General features: G+C 35.3%; 2 protein-coding genes across 2 annotated transcripts in view; one reads left to right on the forward strand and one right to left on the reverse strand.

Annotated features, from left to right (window-relative positions):
• LOC127863242 (sentrin-specific protease 1-like) overlaps positions 1-23,148 on the forward strand; it is a 289,205-nt gene that overhangs the window by 116,686 nt on the left and 149,371 nt on the right. The window lies entirely within an intron of this gene.
• On the reverse strand, positions 1,864-14,498 carry LOC127863266 (MATH and LRR domain-containing protein PFE0570w-like). The gene is made up of 5 exons (XM_052402666.1): positions 14,468-14,498; positions 8,818-8,909; positions 6,658-8,374; positions 6,139-6,282; positions 1,864-5,837 (listed from the first exon to the last, which is right to left on the reverse strand). The coding sequence occupies exons 1-5, from the start codon at positions 14,496-14,498 to the stop codon at positions 1,864-1,866; spliced, it is 5,958 nt and encodes a 1,985-aa protein (XP_052258626.1).

The following is a 23,148-nucleotide window of genomic DNA, read 5'->3' on the forward strand; positions in this document are numbered from 1 at the left end:
ACTGCTATAACAATAGAAACCTCATTTGGCGATTCAGTTATGGCTTCTGCTTCGCAGTTGGTGTGGAAATTATTGTCTGCAATTTCTACTTCCGCACAGGGCCTTTGTATGTCATTTTCGGTCTCACATATTGTGTCAGTTTTCTTACCATTGATGCCGTCTTCTTCTATTTCCCCACTTAAACTTGGTTTCTCTTGTGTGGTATGTTCACTGTCTTGCATAGGTGTGTATGTTTTAGATTTATCGTTAATAGTAGGAACATCATCCATGCCATGAACGACATTTTCCAACTCGTGTGTATTGCTAACACTTATTTCCTCTTTATATGCTTCCACGGAGGACAAGTGGATGTCAAGTTCAACCCCAGGCATGCTATTTAATTCGTTTACATCAGTACCTTCGCCCTTCATATTTGCCGAATCACCACAAATAACTTCAGTGACCTGTTCAACAGCCTGTTCTACTGTAGTGTCTTTAAAGTGATCGCTCTGTTCTTGGCCTTCTTTTATTAAGATAGTTGCCAACTTGCGCTCAGTATCAAACGTCGTATCATTGTGCTTTAAATCAGTTGTTTCCACATTTTCTACTTCTGCAACTTCGGTTTCTTTCGCTTCTTCATTGCTGATATGCGGGTCATTAGTGGCATGTTTATTTGCATCTGCTTTAGTTTCAAGTTCCTGTTTATTATCTTCTATACTTTCAGTAACTGTTTCTACTTGATTATTACTGAGGAGATCTTTATCTTTTGTTTCTTTTTCTTCCGAGGTCATTTGTATATCATGTTCGTTCTCGTTGTTTGTTTCGACTTTCATATTGTTTAGTTCAGAAGCTTTATTTTCGTTTTCATGGTCATGATCGCTTGTGTTTGCTCGTTCATTTGAATGTGTTTTCGATTCATTCGTTAATTGCTCGAATGCAATAAAATTAGAAACCTCATTTGGCGAATCCGTTATGGTTTCTGCTCCACTGTCAGTGTGCACATTATTGACTGCAATTTCTTCGTCCACGGAGGGCGTTTGCATGTCATTTTCGGTCTCACATATTGTGTTAATTTTCTTATCACTGATGCCGTCTTCTTTAACATTTTCTATATCCCCACTTAAAGATACTTTCTCGTTTGTGGTCTGCTCACTGTCTTGCAAAGGTGTGTCTTTTTTAGATTTATCGTTAATATTAGAAACATCATCCATGCCATAAACGACATTTTCTGACTCATTTTCATTGCTAACATTTATTTCCTCTTTATATTCTTCCTCTGAGGACAAGTGGATGTCAAGTTCAACCCCAGGTATGCTAGTGCATTCCTTAACATCGGTACCTTCGCCTATTCATATTTGCCGAATCACCACTAATAACCTCAGTGACCTGTTCAACCTGTTCTACTGTAGTGTCTTTAAAGTGATCGCTCTCTTCTTGACCTTCTTTTATTAAGATAGTTGCAAACTGGCGGTCAGTATTAAACGTCGTATTATTGTGCTTTTCATAAGTTGTTTCCACATTTGCTACTTCTGCATCTTCGGTTTCTTTAACCGATTCATTGCTGATATGTGTGTCATTGGTGGCATGTTTATTTGCATCTGCTTTAGTTTCAAGTTCCGGTTGTTTATCTTCCATCATTTCAGTAACGATTTCTACTTGACTTTTAGTGCGGAGATCTTTATCTTTTGGTTCTTTTTCTACCGAGATCATTTGTAAATCATGTTCGTTCTCGTTGTTTGTTTCGACTTTCATATTGTTTAATTCAGAAGCTTTATTTTCTTTGGCATGGTCAGGATCGCTTGTGTTTACTCGTTCATTTGAATCTGTTTTTGATTCATTCGTAGTTGCTGGAATGCAATAACATTAGAAACCTCATTTGGCGAATCAGTTATGGTTTCTGCTTCGCTGTTGGTGTGGAAAATTATTGTCTGCAATGTCTACTTCCACAGAGGGCGATTGCATGTCATTGTCGGTCTCACATATTGTGTCAATTTTCTTATCATTGATGTCGTCTTCTTTAACATTTTCTACAACCCCACTAAAACTTGCTTTCTCATTTGTTTTCTGTTCACTATCTTGCATAGGTGTGTCTGTTTTAGATTTATCTTTACTATAAGGAACATCATCCATGCCATAAACGACATTTTCCGACTCGTGTTTATTGCTTACATTTCTTTCCTCTTTATATTCTTCCACTGAGGACACGTGGATGTCAAGTTCAAACACAGGTATGCTAGTGACTTCCTTTACATCATTACCTTCGCCTTTCATATTTGCCGAATCACCACTAATAGTTTCAGTGACCTGTTCACCAGCCTGTTCTACTTCAGTGTCTTTAAATTGATCGCTCTCTTCTTGACCTTCTTTTATTAATATAGTTGCCAATTTGCGCTCCGTATCTAACGTCGTATCATTGTGCTTTACATAAGTTGTCTCCACATTTGCTACTCCAGCAACTTCGGTTTCTTTCGCCTCTTCATTGCTGATATGTGTGTCATTGGTGGCATCTTCATTTGCATCTGCTTTAGTTTCAAGCTCCGGTGTATTATCTTCTATCATTTCAGTAACGGTTTTTACTTGACTATTGGTGGGAAGATCTTTATCTTTTGGTTCTTTTTCTACCGCGGTCATTTGTAAATCATGTTCGTTTTCATTGTTTGTTTCGACTTTCATATTGTTTAATTCAGAAGCTTTATTTTTGTTGTCATGATCATAATCGCTTGTGTTTGCTCGTTCATTTGAATCCGTTTTCGATTCATTAGTTAGTTGCGCGAATGCAATATCATTAGAAACCTCAATTGGCGAATCAGTTATGGTTTCTGCTTCACTGTTGGTGCGGAAATTATTGTCTGCAATTTCTTCGTCCACAAAGGGTGTTTGCATGTCATTGTCGGTCTCAAATATTGTGTCAATTTTCTTATCATTGATGCCGTCTTCTTTAACATTTTGTACAACCCCACGAAAACTTGATTTCTCATTTGTGATCTGTTCACTGTCTTGCATAGGTGTGTCTGTTTTAGATTTATCTTTAATATAAGGAACATCATCCATGCCATAAACGACATTTTCCGACTCGTGTTTATTGCTTACATTTAATTCCTCTTTATATTCTTCCACTGAGGACAAGTGGATGTCAAGTTCAAACACAGGTATGCTAGTGAATTCCTTTACATCATTACCTTCGCCTTTCATATTTGCCGAATCACCACTAATAGTTTCATTGACCTGTTCAACAGCCTGTTCTACTTTAGTGTCTTTAAAGTGATCGCTCTCTTCTTGACCTTCTTTTATTAATATAGTTGCTAATTTGCGCTCCGTATCTAACGTCGTATCATTGTGCTTTACATCATTTGTTTTCCTATTTTCTGCTTCATCAACTTCGGTCTCTTTTGCCTCTTCATTGCTGATATGTGTGTCAGTGGTGGCATCTTCATTTGCATCTGCTTTAGTTTCAAGCTCTGGTGTATTATCTTCTATCATTTCAGTAACGGTTTCTACTTGACTATTGGTGGGAAGATCTTTATCTTTTGGTTCTTTTTCTTCCGAGGTCATGTGTAAATCATGTTCGTTTTCATTGTTTGTTTCGACTTTCATATTGTTTAATTCAGAAGCTTTATTTTCGTTGTCATGGTCATAATCGTTTGTGTTTCCTCGTTCATTTGAATCTGTTTTCGATTCATTCGTTAGTTGCGCGAATGCAATATTATTAGAAACCTCATTTGGCGAATCAGTTATGGTTTCTGCTTCACTGTTGGTGCGGAAATTATTGTCTGCAATTTCTTCGTCCACAAAGGGTGTTTGCATGTCATTGTCGGTCTCACATATTCTGTCAATTTTCTTATCAATGATGCCGTCATCTTTAACATTTTCGATATCCCCACTTAAACTTCCTTTCTCATATGTGTTCTGTTCACTGTCTTGCATAGGTTTGTCTGTTTTATATTTATCTTTAATATTAGGAACATCACCCATGCCATAAACGACATTTTCCGACTTGTGTTGATTGCTAACATTTATTTCCTCTTTATATCCTTCCACTGGGAACAAGTGGATGTAAAGTTCAACCCCAGGCATGCTATTTAATTCGTTAACATCAGTACCCTCGCCTTTCATATTTGCCAAATCACCACTAATAACTTCAGTGACCTGTTCAACAGCCTGTTCTACTGTAGTGTCTTTAAAGTGATCGCTCTGTTCTTGATCTTCTTTTATTAATATAGTTTCCAACTTGCGCTCAGTATCAAACGTCGTATTATTGTGCTTTACATTAGTTGTTTCCACATTTGCTACTTCTGCAACTTCGGTTTCTTTTGCTTCGTCATTGCTTATATGTGTGTCATTAGTGGCATGTTTATTTGCATCTGCTTTAGTTTCAAGTTCCGGTTTATTATTTTCTATTATTTCAGTAACGGTTTCTACTTGAGTATTACTATGGAGATCTTTATCTGTTGGTTCTTTTTCTACCGGGGTCATTTGTAAATCATTATCGTTCTCGTTGTTTGTTTCGACTTTCATATTGTTTAATTCAGAAGCTTTATTTTCGTTGGCATGGTCATGATTGCTTGTGTTTGCTCGTTCTGTAGAATCTGTTTTCGATTCATTCTTTAGTTGCTCGAATGCATTACAAACCTCATTTGGCGAATCAGTTATAGTTTCAGCTACACTGTCGGTGTGGACATTATTGTCTGCAATTTCTTCGTCCACGGAGGGCGTGTGCATGTCATTTTCGGTCTCATATATTGTGTTAATTTTCTTATCACTGATGCCGTCTTCTCTAACATTTTCAAAATCCCCACTTAAACTTGTTTTCTCGTTTGTGTTCTGTTTACTGTCTTGCATAGGTGTGTCTGTTTTATATTTATCTTTAATATTAGGAACATCATCCATGCCATAAACGACACTTTCTAACTCATGTTCATTGCTAACATTTATTTCCTCTTTATTTTCTTCCACTGTAGACAAGTGGATGTCCAGTTCAACCACAGGTATGCTATTGAATTCCTTTACATCAGTACCTCCGCCTTCCATATGTGCCAAATCACCACTTATAACTTCAGTGACCTGTACAACAGCCTGATCTACTGTAGTGTCTTTAAAGTGATCGCTCTCTTCTTGACCTTCTTTTATTAAGATAGTTGCAAACTGGCGGTCAGTATCAAACGTCGTATCATTGTGCTTTACGTCAGTTGTTTTCACATTTGCTACTTCTGCAACCTTGGTTTCTATCGCTTCTTTATTGCTGATATGTGCATCTTTAGTGGCATGTTCATTTGCATCTGCAGCAGTGTCATGTTTCTGTGTATCCTCGGTCAATTTTTCCGGTACGGTTTCGGCTTCTCTTAAAGTGGAGCGATTATAATCGTCTTCCTCTACTGAGAACGTGTGAATATTATAATCGGCGGCAAGATTATTATCTTGGGTACCTATGTATTTTACATGTTCCAAATCTTCCGTAAAAGCTTTAGGTAAGAACGGCTCAGTCTGATGTTCTTTATCGAACGTAATGTCATAGTTTTTGTCATCATTTCGTTCGGTGTTCAGAGTTGATAATTCTGCAACTTCGGTTCCTGTCGATATTTCATTGCTAGTTTGTGCGTCTTTAGTGGCATGTAGTTTTATATCTGTTTTAGTTTCATGTTCATATGCAATCGTTTCATGAACGGTTTCTGCTACGCTAATGTTGGGGATATCATTATCTGTCTTTTCTTTTTCAACTGTGGTCATTTGCATATCTTGTCCGGATGTAATTTCTTTATCATCGGTACTAGCGCTTTTCACATGCTCCACTTCATTGATTGTGTCAGTTATATTTCTGTCCATTAGTTTAGCTTCAGTGTCAGTGAGGTTTTCTCTATTATCTTTATATTGTTCATATAATACCGTTTCATTTTGATGTTCTGTATCAAAAAACATTTCGTTTTCTTTGTTATCACTTACCTCTGTGTTCACATTTAATACTTCTGCAGCTTCGATTTTATTTGGTGCTTCATTAGAGATATATTCCTTGTCTTGCTCGGGGTTTTCTGATTCAGATTGTTCTATTATTATAGGAACGTCAAATGTAGTGTAATTCTGTTTGAGTTCTCCCAATGACGGAATGTGAACATGATGTGTCTAAAACATTAGCCATGGATTCCGATATCGTTGTCTCTTGTTTACCTTTTGACATTGTTTGATCTGAAAAATCCGGTTTCTTTGAATATATTCCATCAATCTGTTCAGGTAAATCAGTTTCTTCCTTAATTTCCAGTATATTATCCACTGGGTATTCCGGTTGTGTAGCATCGTTTTCATCTTGTATCCCTGCAACAAGAATGCCTCTATTATGAGCTTCCGATAAATCATCATATTTTTCCTTTATTTTGTGTTCTTGGCCTATTACTGATTTTCCTTCCTTGGAGATTTCGACTATTTTTTTAGCCTCAACTAGTATTTCCATTTCGTTAGTTTCTTGTACATTAAAAATACCCGTTTCCTGCGACAACTGTATTTCGTTTTCACTTGATTTTAATTGGTGTAAAATCTTAATATTTTGCTGCAAATGTTTAGCTGCATCATCTGGTTCCCCATTAAGTGTATGTTCGTCTTGTAACTTTTCCGACAGTTCAACTACTGAATGTTCTGCTAACTCAGTGTTTAATTCCCCTGTTTGATGAATATCTTGAACAAGAATTTTACCTGTTACCGCTGACTCTGTTTGTTCTTTATCGTGTTTCATTTCTTTATGGTTAATTTCGAAATTAGCACCAAGACGTTCAATGTCGCTATCCGGTACCTCTTCTTTGAGTCTTTTTTCGGAAAATGCTGATTTTTCTTCAAACACAGTTTTCTCTGCAGCGCCACTCAACGCCGTCTTTACATTTACGTGTTCGTTCAATTCAGAATTTCCTTTAGTCGTTGTCTTAGTTTCTTTTGGTGTTAACATTTCTGTTTCTAGTGTTTCTTTTGTACTTCTGTCGGACTTTGGTCGCATAATCCTGTCTCTTGAGTCAACACTATTGATATTTTCCTTTGATTTTCCTAGTTGTGTCTCATCAATTCCAAAACGGCTATCTTTAGAAATAACAAGTGTATTTATTGTGGAATGGGAAATGACAAGCGATCCTATTCTATAGTTGGACTGTTTATCATCTGAGCTAACAACATGTACTTTAAGATCGGAGTCATTGGCAACGTTCATCGTCTTAAGTTCATTTTGTTTCTGTTTTGATTTCACCGCCACTTCATCTATTGCCGGGCGATAATGACTTGTAATTTTCTTGAGATCGTTTTCTTGGTCGTTGTCATCAAGTTTTGTATTTGCTTCTAATGAGTGATCGTGCTTTTTGTCGCTGGTTTGATTGTCTTTTTCTGTTTGTTTCTGTACCCCACTTTGATCGATATCAGTATCGTCCTCTTCGAAATCATCATCATAGTCGTTCTCATCGGCTACCTTATTATCGTTTCCATCATGGTCAGACAGTATTGGTTGTCTCTGACATGATATAGGATTACTGACTCGTTCCATTTTTGCTAGCGCATCAACTATATCGCTGTCTTGGGAAACACCCTCGTAAGATGAATTTTTGTCTACAATTATTTCGTCATTATGTAACTTTTTAGTTTGTGCCCCGACTTCTGATTTCGTTATTTCGTTTAATTGAAGCTTTGGAATGTTGACTGAATAATTCATACTATCTGAATTTCCTTCGTTCTCGTCCTCATGCTTTACATCGTCGAGACTTATTTTTTTATCTTCATTTGGATCTGCTTTACCTTCTTGTTTAATGTCTGATTTCTTCGCCCACTTTCCTCCTGTTTCGTTTGTTCCAACAACATAATACACTTTGTTTTCGTATTTTCGCGGTGTTCTTGCTTTCAGCTCCTTTCGAAGTTTCTTCTGTGCCATCTCTTTTCTAGGCGTTGACGTATTTGATGACCGTGCGCTGGAAAGAGAAGATTCGCCCGAAACACTTGAAGATGTTGACATGCCGTCTTCCAAATTCAAATTGCGGCGAACCGAATCTTTGGATTTGGTCTTGGAAGACTTTTTAGATCTTGGCGTTATTTTCGATTTTGATTCATTACTGTTTGACATCGTTTTAAGATCAAGTGGTGCCAGCTTAACAGGTCTTCCCCGTGGTGTTAAATCGACTTTAATTTCTTCATTTGTGTTTGCAGGAATGGATGTTTGATGCTCTTTTGTTGCATTCAACTGATAATCCAGTGACGGAGTTATAGTCCTGTTAGTTTCATTATCAACATTGTCTGAACGTTCATCCAATTGATCGAAATCTCTTGAATATGAATCATCAGCAACAGCTTGGTCATCGCAATGGGTTGTCTCTTCAAGAGTTTTTTCTATTGATACATCATTATTATGGTCTTTGGAGTCTGTTTTTCTAGACTCATCATCCTGCTTAGAAACAAAAACTATTTGTTTAATATTATACTTTTGATCGTCATTCTCTACTACTTCATGTTTTGTAATTTCGATACAACTGTTCTTTCTGTGAATTCTTACCTCTGTACCGTCTACTAGTCGTTGAAAATCTCCATCCATTTCTTGTGTGTCTTCTTGTTCATGATTGTGTTTTTCTTGTGATTGATCATGTCTGTCTCTTTCACTTTCCACAGATATTGAACTGGAATACTTATCTTTAATATCTAAAGGCTCAGCATTGTCGAAACACACCTTGACAGACGATGTAATCGATGAAATTGAAAGAGATCGCTTCCGCTGAAACTTAGGCGACAAAGGTGCCTCAATATCTGTTGGTCGATATGGATCATGGCTCTGCGGAAATGACGCTCCGTGATGAGTATGATATGACGATGGAACAGGTTGAGTATTGGCACCTTCATTGTAGTTGATCGGTGGTTCTCGTCGGAGGACTGTCGGTGTCGGTATTGTTTCCCGCGCGCCATTCGTTTGAATCCGAAGTGTGCTCCTGAAATAAGCAAAAATTAACGTTTTAAATCATGCTTAATGTTTTCAGTATTAAATTGCGTTCTGTGGTACCACAAGCATCACTACATCACTACTGCAGCTGTACTTTACTACAATATATTAAATAAACGGTGGTTCTTATTCATCAATGCAAAATATAATTGTATAATATATTGGCTGCGAAATACAAATAATCCCAAAAGTGTAGATTATTATAATGTTGGTTCATTATGATGCACATTATTTTGATTAAAAACTGTATAAAAAAAACTTTAACTGAAAAATAAGGACTGCAATATTATACGTATATTCTTTCTCATATTTTAGCGTTTGATTCCGTTTTAAACTTTATAGCGGATACAGGAATATCGACATTATAAATTTTGTCTATGTAGTGCTATCAATGTTACCAATAACGATATAAAGTAAAAAGTGTTCATTATACTTATAGATCAAACAAAATGCCCTAATACTTAATTATTGTCAAGACCACGTACCTACAAATGTTTAAGAAATATGCGTAAGTATTAAAATATGAATGGACATTTAACTTGAAAAATCAAAATTAAAATCCAATCAGCTATGCTAGATGTATAAACATGCATAATTAATGGACCTAGAGAAGCTTTTGATGATCAAAATAAGCAAATGTGAGACAACTTTGTAAATGATGGTACTTCAAACGTAGTAAAACACGTGCAAAACAAATCCGCGCTGACGTTTGCTCGGAATTTGCAATAACAACGCATTCAAATATAAATCCGATCGAATGATAATGGCCACATATACCAAGTATGAAATTAACATTGAGAACAATTGTTGAATATTGTCAATCAATAAATCCATGTATATTTCTCTAGTGCAGTATGGCTGCTACCTGGAAGAGTTTGATAGAACAAGACATGAGAAGGGAAACAACCGCTGCTTGTACTACGTACTACACTTTTATTTTTAAATTCAAAGAGACATAATTCTGGACTTATGGTCCGATATCGCTCATATAGAGTTTGGGTTGGGTCCTCATTGATAAAAAAAACCTGTGCAAGTTTGGGAACAATCGGATGAACATTTTGGACTTCGAACAACGATTTCAAAATTTCTCAAATTTTATGGAAGATAACTATGGACGTAATGGTCGGATAATGCTAAAGGGCCCTTACCACCTGGATAGTAATACGTGTCGCGCTTTGCGCTCTATATGTTGTTCTTAAAAAAAACTCCGAGGAGTGCTTGACTCTAGGGAAACGGGTTGCTGGGACACAGCTCCTCCTTGATAAGCGGCTGGTTCCTTTATCGCAACTCATTGTTACAATCTATAATACGTGTCGCGCTTCGCGCTCTATATGTGGTAGGGATAGTACTTAGGGCCTATGATAGACAACTATAAAAATACACGGATAATAGATGTGTTGTTTGCATTTATTTGTTAATATAAAAACACGTGTATTTTTTATAAGATATTTAAGTAATGTAAGAAAATTTAATTAACGTTGTCACCACGCGGCATCCATTCATTTTAATAAAAATGTCCAATTGTAGTAAAATGGATTTTAAAATGTCTACATAAAATAAAGCTTTATTATATTTATTAACCTGACTGAAAAAAAATGTCAGCCTCCGAACTGTTCCGTTTGTGCCGGAACCCGGGATTGAACCGAGGGCCTTTAGATGATTGTTGCGTAAAAAACTTCAGGCTTACGCTCTCCCAACTGAGCTATTCCGGCTGACATCATTTATGTACTGCTATTTGGTGAAGTTGTGTATAACGATCGTTATTATAGTTCTATTAATAAACTAATACATTGTACGTTTTCGTACCACTACGCCTTCCAATAAACTTGCTTGCGCGATAGGTCGTCAAATATCGTTCTACATTGATTATCCACTAAATAAGCAAATTAGAAAAAACACAAAATAAATATATTTTGATTATGTTTTGTTTTTATACAAAACCAGAAAGTTTCGCGTATGTACCCAGTCCCTGTGATCAGATGTGGATCAGTTATTAATTAAAACAATTAGCTCTGCATTATTGGCAATGAATGTTGTAATAAATGTAATAGGCACAAATGCAGTACTTATTTACACTATTTTTCACAAAAAATCACCACTATGCAAGATAATCTTAAAACAAAAATATATATATTGATCCGTAAAATAACTTCTCCTCCCATAAGCGAAAAAAAGGCATTACATACTAGTCGCCGCTCTCCAGAGCGACGCCAACAATGCAACGACGTATACCGATCAATTTCGAATCGGTGTTTGTGTTGTAATTGAAATAGCTATTACTGAATCGGCTCGGATATCGTTTGAGCTACACACCAAACGTGTGCATCCATGAAACAAATGCACACCCATAAATAAATAACATCCGTGAATAAAATTTACAATATATGTTGATATTAGAACAAACAAAAAAAGCATACGGTTTCTGTTCATGTTTCCCGCAAGATGCACACAAAAAATGATAATTTTGACAGACAGAGCAAGTAGCTGCTGGTGTTGTTGTTGTTCTGATTGGTACGGTTGATGAGGAACACTGTGACATCTGACTAAACAGTTTTGATTCAACTGAATTGTTCGGAACAATGCCATCAAACGTTAACTCGAACAATCCCAGTAAAGGTAAATCGGAACAATGCCATCAAAGGTTACCTCTGACTTTTTCCCAGCGAACCACAACAACGTATCTGAATTTACTTGAAATGTAATTTTATATTATTTAAAAACCAGTATTCATTAAGATCTTGGGATGTTTTGAAGCTGCTACACTCGTATCCAATGGTTTCCGTTGCTATATTGGTTCTTACAGTTTCACGTCATTGGTCCTCACGCAAAAGGCGCTTGTGTTCATTCAATACTGTGGCTTATGTATTGGATATCAACACTTCTAGTGGCACACACACTGTGGATTTGCTGTGCGGTAAGTACTTGACAAGCATTTTAAGTCGTATATAAGAAAAAAAGACATTTATCATATCGTTTTGTGACTAATATTGTTTAATGATCCTGTACTTTAAACGAAGCTTGTCTGACTTTTAAATACTTTCAAAGTTAATAAACAATGTTTGATACCATGACATACAGGAATATCATCAATTCTATAAAACAATTAGTCTGTGGGGAAATGAGCACCATAAGGGTTATTAATTTAAGGATAACAATGATAAAATATTGCATCAGATGTTCCTTTAATACGATCGAAGTTATGTCCATTATTTATTTGTTCAATGTCTTTAGCATGTTGAAATTCTGTAAAGTATCTAAAGCAGTACTTAGCCTATGGTACGAAAAATCTACCCCAGTTATACCGAACCAATTCAAAATATTCTATATATCTTACAACACACCTTAGAAACGTTTTTTTCTTTTGTTATTTTCTTAATTGATAAGAGGTTTCCTTCAAATTTCCAATTGGAAAAGGGCCATCAAAATTGTATTTTCAACTGCGCAGCTCAATGCAATTGCAAATGACAGGTCATTTAATTTTGAACTTTAATTTTTGAATTTTTTATTACTTGCACAGGGTAGTCACTTTACCAAACATTGGGGTTAATTTGGCTTTGATCTTATTCAAGCACGAAAAAGATCTTTCGAAATATGTCATGTCTGAGGAAAATGTTTATTTTGATATGAGGTTGCTTAAAATGTATTTGAGTATGTAAAAATACCGTCTTTAGTGCGCAGCTGCGCATACACTTAAATATCTGCATCAGTAAATAAAATATATCGTTTTATTTGTGTTGTCTTAGATAATGTTTAATCAAAATTGTTAGCTACAATTCTGGTAATTCAATCTATCGTTAAAGGTGAACATGTAAATACTTTTTTACTGCGTTTTTATTTAAGAATTAATTGTTCCGTGGCTTTTAAGCACATCCTTGGAGTGTATAATATGCTCTTACCATAGGATGTAGAATTGTATCGGTGAAAAGATTTGATTTCAGTGAAAGATTTTGAGATTGTATTCATATCCCCGAGTAAACAGAAAAAAATAGCATAGAAAGCGAAACAGTTTTCCATCAATTTCATCGTTCTTCTAGCGCCAGGTACATTTTCAGACCAATTAAAACGCGCGAAATAAATTTACAAACATAACATTGTTTAACCATATTACAAAATCTGCAACACTACGACAAACAGATTATGAGATCCCCCCCCCCATACTTAAATATTGCTTTGTATAGAAGATATAATGATGACGTCCTTATACACAAACGAATGGCGTTTAAGCTTTTTCGCGATTTTTTATAATGAAGTTTATTTAAGAATTAAATGAAACAAACAAAAAGGTGAACATTTATTTCACTTAACTTTTTTTAAATGAATATACGTTTTAATTGTTATTAAATAATCAAGCACATGTAACATAATTATGTTGACAAGACATTATTATTCATTGTACTGTTTGAATGCATACATGTCTTTATGAACACGAAATTATGATTCCTCAAACATTTTTCACAAAAATAAAGATTTTTTATTAATTTAAAAGTTGTAATGGTAAACTTTGTTCTGAATTGGAAAAGTATTCATTTACAACTGTATTCTATCTATTTGGAAAAAATATTTTGTGGAAAAATATAAACATACAGTGTCATACTACTGCGTGTTAAGCTCTTTGATTTACATTAAAAAAAGATAAGGAAATTCAAATATTTATAGACGTCTTATTTGTAATATTAAGAGGCTCTGCTCAGAATAAATCTATGTATGTATGTATGTATGTATGTATGTATGTATGTATGTATGTATGTATGTATGTATGTATGTATGTATGTATGTATGTATGTATGTATGTATGTATGTATGTATGTATGTATGTATGTATGTATGTATGTATGTATGTAATGTATGTATGTATGTATGTATGTATGTATGTATGTATGTATGTATGTATGTATGTATGTATGTATGTATGTATGTATGTATGTATGTATGTATGTATGTATGTATGTATGTATGTATGTATGTATGTATGTATGTATGTATGTATGCATGCATGCATGCATGCATGCATGCATGCATGCATGCATGCATGCATGTATGTATGTATGTATGTATGTATGTATGTATGTATGGATGGATGGATGTATGGATGCATGCATGCATGCATGCATGTATGTATGTATGTATGTATGTTTGTATGTATATCCGTCCGTCCGTCTGTCTGTATGTCTGTCTGACCGTCCGGCCGACCGACCGACCGCCCACCCGCCTGCGTACCTGTCCGTCTGTCTATCTACCTTTCTGTCTATCTATCTGTTCATCTGCATATGTATGTATGTATGTATGTATGCATGCATGCATGCATGCATGCATGTATGTATGTATGTATGTATGTATGTATGTATGTATGTATGTATGTATGTATGTATGTATGGATGGATGTATGGATGCATGCATGCATGCATGCATGTATGTATGTATGTATGTATGTTTGTATGTATATCCGTCCGTCCGTCTGTCTGTATGTCTGTCTGACCGTCCGGCCGACCGACCGGCCGACCGACCGACCGCCCACCCGCCTGCGTACCTGTCCGTCTGTCTATCTACCTTTCTGTCTATCTATCTGTTCATCTGCCATGTTTATTGAAGTTGACCGTATTTTGTATTTTTTCTAGTATCATTTAAATTCAAGACGAGCTTTTGTTTTATTTGTTCTTGATCGAACAAGCTTGAAAACCGAGTGAATAATATCCCGATCATTCTAGACATACTTAAATATAAATTTTATTTAATTTTTTTTATTTTTTGAAAAGCAAGTGCATGAACTGATCGGAAAAGTACATGACACATTGAAGGAAAATATGCATCAAACACGACGATGTATCTTTTTATTAAGATAAAACAACTGGATCCCTTCTGAATGGTTCAAAATATTTTTTCCAAATAAATAGAATACAGTTTTAAATGTATACTTTTCCAATTCAGAACAAAGTTTATCATTTCAACTTTTAAATTCATAAAAATCTATACGTTTGTGAAAAATGTTTGAGTAATCATAATCATTAATTTTATCCCTTCTGAATGGTCTTTATTTTAGAGAATTTCAGTTAAAAATATTTTCTTTGTGTTAAATACCAAACTATGTATTTGATCAAATAATGAATTATCTCGTATCAAAATGTTTCAAAGATTATAGTATTTTGTGTCGTCGATGTCGTAGCTAAAATAAGCAATTGAAATGTAACAACACTTAACACACAATCTAAGCTTTTAATCTGAAAAAACATAAACTGAGACAATATTATATGATTTCAAGGCCTGATGATAGCTTCAGATGAAACAGTTACCGCGTATGCAAGTCACATTAGATCTATTGTATTTTAAACGTCCCCAGAGATGGTGGGCGTTGACAACTAAATGCTAATTGGAGATGACTCCATTTTTAGCATTTTCCCAAGTATCGTCTCGACTGAGGAGGAGACGAGCGTATGTATTTCATATGATAACAATATTGCGGAAAGTGAGTGAATTTGGTTCATAGCCTATTTTTTATAAATATTTTATAATTTCACACTTATTTTAATACAGTAAACTGTAATTGTTTTATTTTATTTATATTTTTTGAAGTGCTTGCCTCAGGGGCTAATAATTTGACTGCAGCAAACAACCAATAAAAACGACAATGTTCGTATGCTACCGCTTTTCGACGTTGAAATAACATGGGACGGCATGGGACGGCACGGGACGGCATGGGACGGCATTGGACGGCATGCGCGTGTAAACAAATCTCATGTGATATAACATGGGACGGCATGCGCGTGTAAACAAATCTCATGTGATATAACATGGGACGGCATGCGCGTGTAAACAAATCTCATGTGATATAACATGGGACGGCAAGCGCGTGTAAACAAATCTCATGTGATATATTGTAAAGCGCGAGCGGTAAAATTTATTGTTTAAAAACATTAACAAAAACATGACAAATCACAATTATATCGATATAACCTTTTTCTACCAGTGAAATAATGGAGTTTATGTCAAAATGTAAACATGCCTAGCGCATTGTTAACGCACACTGATAGTGTCTGTTACCGTTAACGCATATCACATCATGTTATGTTTGATTGAAATCATAGTCTCAAAAATTTAAACGCATAACCCATAACTATATTTACTATCCCCTAAAATATCATATATGTTACTTCGAACATAAAAGCCTCAAAAACAATAGTTGTGTTTTTGTCGACAGTGTATACGAGTATATCATGCAACAAATTAATACGAAAATTCTTCAATGTACATATTAAAAGCTGTAATGCAAAATATATTTACAAGACGTTTCTATTACATTTAGTCCGTGACTTATAAAAACATTGTCGGTAGTATGGTGATACTTCAATTAGAAAAATAGCCGAAATATTATCTTAAAACAAGCATAACTATTTTGCAATTGAGAGAGTATATTTTGACAATCATTTAATAACGAGTAAAAACGAGTAAACTTGTGGTATGACTTATACTAAATTGGTATTCAAAGTCCATGAATACCACCATGCATACTTTTTTAAAGATAATTACATGTATTTATAAGTGGTGGAAGTAAGTGTGGGATTGCAATAAAAGGGGTGATGTAAGGGGCGGGGCTCAAGGGTTGGTTACGAGGGATGTAGGCGGGGTTTGCGCATGCGCACTCACCGCGGCACAGTGTTTACAATCGTGCTAAACACAGTGTGACGTGACCCACTGACGTCACGCGCACTGGACGGCTCTTGCCTGAGCCGTGAGGCCTTGCCCGGGGTTCTAGGGGTCTAGAAACACGCATGGAGCATTAGATCTACACTACATTCAAAAGGCAGACTGAACAGAGTATAGTCAGCTCTAAACATGAGGTTAAGCAGAAAGAAAGCTAAATTTAATCATCGTTATCATTTACAGCTGCAGTAAAAGCAACAGCAGCGGCATTATAGTCATCGCTAAAAGCAACAGCAGCGGCATTATAGTCATCGCTAACAGCAGCGGCATTATAGTCATCGCTAACAGCAGCGGCATTATAGTCATCGCTAAAAGCAACAGCAGCGGCATTATAGTCATCGCTAACAGCAGCGGCATTATAGTCATCGCTAACAGCAGCGGCATTATAGTCATCGCTAACAGCAGCGGCATTATAGTCATCGCTATAATCAGTATGCGCCAACTCTTTTCAGTTTGTTTCATTATCGCCCTTATCGCTTATTTTAATAATAATGATGATAATAATAATAATAATAAAATAAACAATTAGAATAATAATATAATTTATTAATATTATATAAGAATAGTGAATAAATATAATACTTATAATAATAATCATCATCATAATCATGATAATAATAATACAAGTAAAAAGTGTGTCTTTCTCTAAATTTATATTTTTCAACGATGTTTTTGTGACCACGGACTGTTTTCCTTTAAAGACATCTATCAATACGATATATAGAGCTTTCTAATATACATTACTAATTAAGGTATTGAGAATGTCGCTGTCGCTGTAAGCTTAAAATGTTATAATAATGACGTAATAGCCGTGCTTTATATCTGCAATACATGCAGTCTTATCAGAATACAACGTTTCTAAAAAATCTTTTCTGAAAAAACATCCATACTATAATTCTAAAAATATAAAAACAAATATTGTATTTCTGGAAGTTATTCTAGAATGTGAACTCTTAAAATATATCTAAAAAAGCACTTGAAACTCGTGCTAACTTTCTTATAATTATTCTAAAAGCCGCACTATATTTCTGCACATTATTCTAAAAGCCGTACCTTTGCAGTTGGTGGTATTTTGGCTCGCTGATTTTCGTTTTCGTAAGCGCTGCGAAGACCTGAAAAAAAGCTTTTGTTGTAAGACTTGTTTAGCTAATTTAATTCATATTTAAATTCATTTACCTCGTTGTCAAAACATAAAATGATTGTAAAATGTTTGTGATTTCATTAGATTTACATCAATCACAATTCTTTAAGTGATGAGTAGAGCTTGAACATCTAACAATATTCTAGCTTCAATTCATTCATTTAACTAAAAGGGACTTTGTCTTTAGTACCTAATTGGTAGGCGTAATTATTAGGATAGGTACTACATCTACTTGAATTTAGTGGGGAAAAATATAACAAAAAAGTGTCAATGTTTTTTTATTACCATTCCGGTTTGTCGTAATAATTGAACGCGACGTCTTAACCGCCATAACTGTCTTAGCTAGCCCAGAAATGTGCCAATAGATTAACTAACCTCTGTGATATAACTGACATATTGATCACAACGAAAGGTCCAAAACAACGAATAAACCTTCCAATGGTAGGTCGGGAAAGTAGAAACAGTGTATCTAGTTCGTCGTGGCGTAGTCAATATAGTGTCCGCATAACGACCAAGAGTGCATGGGTTCTATCCACACTGTTGGAGCGTTCTTTAAATCACCAAAAGACACCAAGTACTGGTTCTACCCAGGAAAGGGACTCAAACGCGTTTCAATAAGCATTCGGCTTTTGATGCAATCGAGATAAAATAAAAAGGTTTAAACAAAGTAGCGTACCTTCTTGGTTGTAATAGTCCACAAACTCCTTGGACTTCAGTATGGAGCCCACGTGGCGACTGAACCCCTGGTACTTGGGCTCGTTCGTGGGCCGTCCTGTCGGGCGGTAACGGTGGATCACCTGCACTTCGTGTAAGGGCAGCTCGTGCTAAAATGACATCATCGGATACGGCTATGTTTAGCACATGTTATCTGAGTATGTAGTACGCCACAAGTAATGTAAAACTTCCTCAATTAAAGGGGCCTTTTCACAGATCTTGGTATTTTCGTAGTTTGTCAGTAAATGCTTTATATTGATAAATGTAAACATTAAATATAAAAATCTCCAGTAAAAAAATAAAGAATAACATTAAAAAAGAAAAAAGGTGACCCTCAGCAGGGCTCGAACTACTGACCCCTGGAGTCCTGGTGTAAAAAGTCTACCACTTAGACCACTCGGCCATCCTTCCTGATACCATGTCGGATATATTTTATACTTTATATAAGCAACCCTCGTAGTTTCACAAATTTTAACGACAACAACAGAACTCTCCAAATTTTATTAATTCGTTTCGCGTTGCAACGTTTTATAATTTTCAGGTTTTTAAATCGTAAAAGATGCATATAATGGCTATTTTAGAGCATGGTAAATGTTCAGTAGTTCTATTTCCTCACAAATATCATAACTAAAACGCAAATTTGCGAATCTGAAACAACTTTTTTCAATTATGTCAATTTTCCCAAACGTGAAAATGCCCCTTTAAGCTCAATTTGAAAAATAAAGTACATGCAGTTCGATAGTTGTCTATGTGCATGTTTTTATGGTTATGATTAGCTCTTAATGCAGTTATTTAATCCCTGTTGGATGTCAAACGTTCTTCTTTGTTTACATTATAGCTAATACTGTCTAATGGTTAATAAAATATCAATTAAACTGTGGTACACATACAGATAATTAAGAGCGAAGTGTACTTGTTTTTTACGTTGTATAGGATTGGTTTTTTTGTGTTGTTTATTTTTTCATTTCGCCGTTGTTGTTTTTATAAGTGGTGATGTATGTTTTATGCATAATTATACGATGATCTGTTTGATATAAACATTTTGTAAGGTACAACGTGGTTCAGTTTCGAATCGTCTTTTGGATACCAAACGTATTTAGTGTTGTTTTTTTTGTTTTTTTACACTATATAGAGAGAGAATAATTTCTTAAATTCTTGATTTCTCTGTAAGCAAAAAAAAAGAATATAAATGCCCGATTTCTACGAAAGAAACGCTAAATTATCTATGGTGTATTCATTGTTTTTATTATTATGTGCTTGGTTGGGTATATTGTTCAGAAGAATGTTTATTTCCGTATTTTCTTATTTGATTCTTTAGTCACACGCTTTACATGGTAATCATATCATTCTTTGTGGGCTCTAATTACTTTAGTATGTTATTTTTTGTGAACGCAAGAAATTCGCGTGTCTCCGGTATTTCTCAAATATGTACAAAATAATTACGCTTGTAATTATAACATCTCTCTAGATGAAAAAAGTAACCTTTACAGAATTAATTAAAATCAGCATATATATAAAACACATTAAGATTAAGCCGCCTATAGTCAAACTATTGGCAGAAATTCTGTAACCATAGTGATAACCGTTAACATGTGCGTGTCATATGTGAACGACAATAATTAGCGCGGCAACAAAACTGTGACAATATTGGGACCACGGTTTGCTATGTGACGGACAATTCATAGAAGGCGTAGTATTGAATTGTGGAGTCTTAAAACACTGTTCTACGAAAATTTAAAGTACATGAATATATACCTTTAGCGCCATTTTAGACAACCCGTTAACTTTGCCGTTCACGTTTCATATGACCCATTTATTTAACCCTTAAAGCGCTGGAGCTGAATTTTAAAGGCCTTTGCAAACAGTTTGGATCCAGATGAGACGCCACAGAACGTGGCGTCTCATCTGGATCCAAACTGTTTGCTATTCTGATAGTATTCTTTGAAAAAAATGAAGAAAATGCTTATTTTACAAATTCAGCAGACGACATTTTAGCAGACGACAAATTTCCCAGCATGCAAAGGGTTAAGTGTTTTGTCCAAAGACTAATGTTCTTGATATAAAATGTGTTCAAAATAAACATGCAGATTCAAAGGATGCTCTAAAACGCGCGGTCTTTGGTAAAATATAAGCCGCATTTATTTTTATTCTCTCTTAAACTTTACTTTACAATAATCCCATCTGCTTAAATCGACTGGAAAATGATCAGATTGAACGAAATATAATTATTGTTCTAGAAGGGGAATATGAAGGAAAATATGCATTCTTCAATCAGACTATTGACAGACACTTAAATAAGATAAATTTACCAATATACTAAAATTTCTTAGAGGGAAGGAGACAAGTGCTAGCATATAAGTATTTATTTATTATATACTAATGTATAGTATATAACAAATACATTTGTATTTCCCGTATACAATACAAACGAACAGATAAAGTTCTCATATTATCCAGTTTGAGCTCCGTTTCCCTATTCAATGGCTTGCAAAAACTGACTTGTTTAGAATATGTCACATATCTACACAACAAAATTGTGTCATGATGGCATGTCAATATTCGCGTAGTTCAACATTATGCTAGTTTTATTTCCCCAAATTAACCCATTTATGCCTAACGTCTAGAAAAAAATGCCTTGGCAAACAGCGTAGACCCAGATGAGACGCCGCATGATGCGGCGTCTCATCAGGGTCTGCGCTGTTTGCTTGAAGGAATTTCTGTAAAAAATATTCTAATGTAGAAATAAATATACTAGACATCCCTCTTTTTGGTAATAACTTGGTCCAATTTAGAAGGATGGGAGAGTCCACTAGACATAAATGGGTTAATGCATTTTTCTTTCATGTGTGATTCGCAGTGTTTTTCATGATACGAAGTACATAATCATCGAACAGTTTATGTTTTTGGTGTTCCGATGGGTTGTCTCACACTCGTCGATTATGTGACGTTGTGTTGCACTCGCCCTTACCTTAATTAACTGGTTCCCCGTTGAATTCAACCGTTGACTCCGTTGACTATAAAATATAGAGTATGCGATATAAGGGGAGGTAACCAATCTAGCCTTCACCTTGCAGGCTCGTGGAATACAATGTTTCACAATCAACTCGTGCGACACAACCGAGCGGAACACCGCAGTCAGATAATATACGAATATTTGTGTCGTGTTCTGAGAAAACTGGGCGTAATGGCTGTGCGTAAAGTGTCGTCCCTGATTAGCCTGTGCAATCCGCACAGGCTATTCATGGACGACACTTTCCGCTTTAATGACATTTTTCGTTTAAATGAAGTCTCTTCTGAGCAAAAATCCAATTTAGGCGGAAAGTGTCGTCCCTGGGACGACACTTTTCGCAAATGCATTATGCCCAGTTTTCTCAGAACACGACTCATTTATTGCAAATGCTTCCTTACAAATATCTCGTTGGCGTAGGTAGTGAGGCGGTCACACTCCCTCTGTAGCACAACTCGGGTCGGATTGTCCCTTAGCCGGGGACTTATCAGCGAGTGGCGACCGTCTGTAATGCAATAGATCCCATTGTTGTGGCATATCAATCAGTGGCAAATTATTCGAATCAAAAGAACATAAAACATCAATGAACATATTTTTTTAATTCATTCTTGTGTAGAACGTTCTTCTAGATGTATGGAAATGTTTCACAAAGCACCGACATTATTAATTACCACAGAAGGGAAGCCCATAGTATTTTCACGCGAGTTGTATATCAAGTTATTTTTAAAATGTTACCCAGTATTTGAAAATCATTTCAGCGTTGAATAAGACCGATTTCGTGAAAATTGCTGCAAAATTGATGACGTTATGGCTATTCAAAGCGATGTACCCTGTTTTTCGGGTCATTTTGAGTTGAACACTTTGTTTTATATAGCTCTATATATTTGATAGTGAAATTTAGAGAATTTGAGTTTTCGTTATAATTTGATTATTTTCCATTCAAAATGATGTTTTCACTAATTAATATCATAGCCACACGCTAACCACCTGTGGTTAGGACTAGATCAGATGTAAATGAAAATCGATGAACTTAAAGATTTATGAAACTTAGTTAAAGGTTCATCACCGACTCATTCTGCAACAATTATTGGCGGATCCTTTTTGTTCGTAAAGCAGACTTGTCGAAGATTGTGTTATAAGACTCACGTTCTTAAACGCGCACTGTAGAATGTACCAAACTTTTCTATGTAATTTTTGGAAACACGTGTACATTTTTAATCATATTTCTTAAAGTATGATATTAACAAAATGGATATGTTATTAGACATTCACGTTTAATATTTTACTTGTTCACTCGTTTGCTCACATATTCTAAGTATCCTTGTCGAAAAATATACAAAATAGCGCACAGAGGGTCTCAAAAATACTTGCTCTGTATGTTAAACAAACATGACGTTACTTTGCATTTGTACGTTAATTCCTATTCATGTAACCGTCTCAACCGTGGATTACTCGACAATACTCTGGGGTAGAATTTCTTAAGGTGTACTTATTAATACATCAAAGAAAGAGAACATACTTTACAAATGATTTATTATCATGTAAATAATTTATAAGTATTTAGGCAAAACAATGTTTTTCGTTTCCTTTTAAATCACCATAAAATGGCTGCATTTTGTTGTTGACTTGTCCAACGATCCCCAATTTAGCAAGAATATGTCATGATAGGCA

The sequence above is a fragment of the Dreissena polymorpha genome, unplaced genomic scaffold (assembly GCF_020536995.1).
Source record: "Dreissena polymorpha isolate Duluth1 unplaced genomic scaffold, UMN_Dpol_1.0 chrUn003, whole genome shotgun sequence".
Classification (NCBI taxonomy): domain Eukaryota; kingdom Metazoa; phylum Mollusca; class Bivalvia; order Myida; family Dreissenidae; genus Dreissena; species Dreissena polymorpha.

What these genes read in the sequence shown, in the direction of transcription:
- LOC127863266 (XM_052402666.1), bottom strand. Translation starts at nt 14,498, where the DNA reads ATGGCAGATGAACAGATAGATAGACAGAAAG. An exon ending in ACCGATCAACTACAATGAAG is followed by an intron (nt 8,375 to 8,817) that starts GTGCCAATACTC and finishes GTTTCTAAGCAG; the next exon opens with GATGATGAGTCTAGAAAAAC. An exon ending in AACAGAGTCAGCGGTAACAG is followed by an intron (nt 6,283 to 6,657) that starts GTAAAATTCTTG and finishes TTCTTGTTGCAG; the next exon opens with GGATACAAGATGAAAACGAT.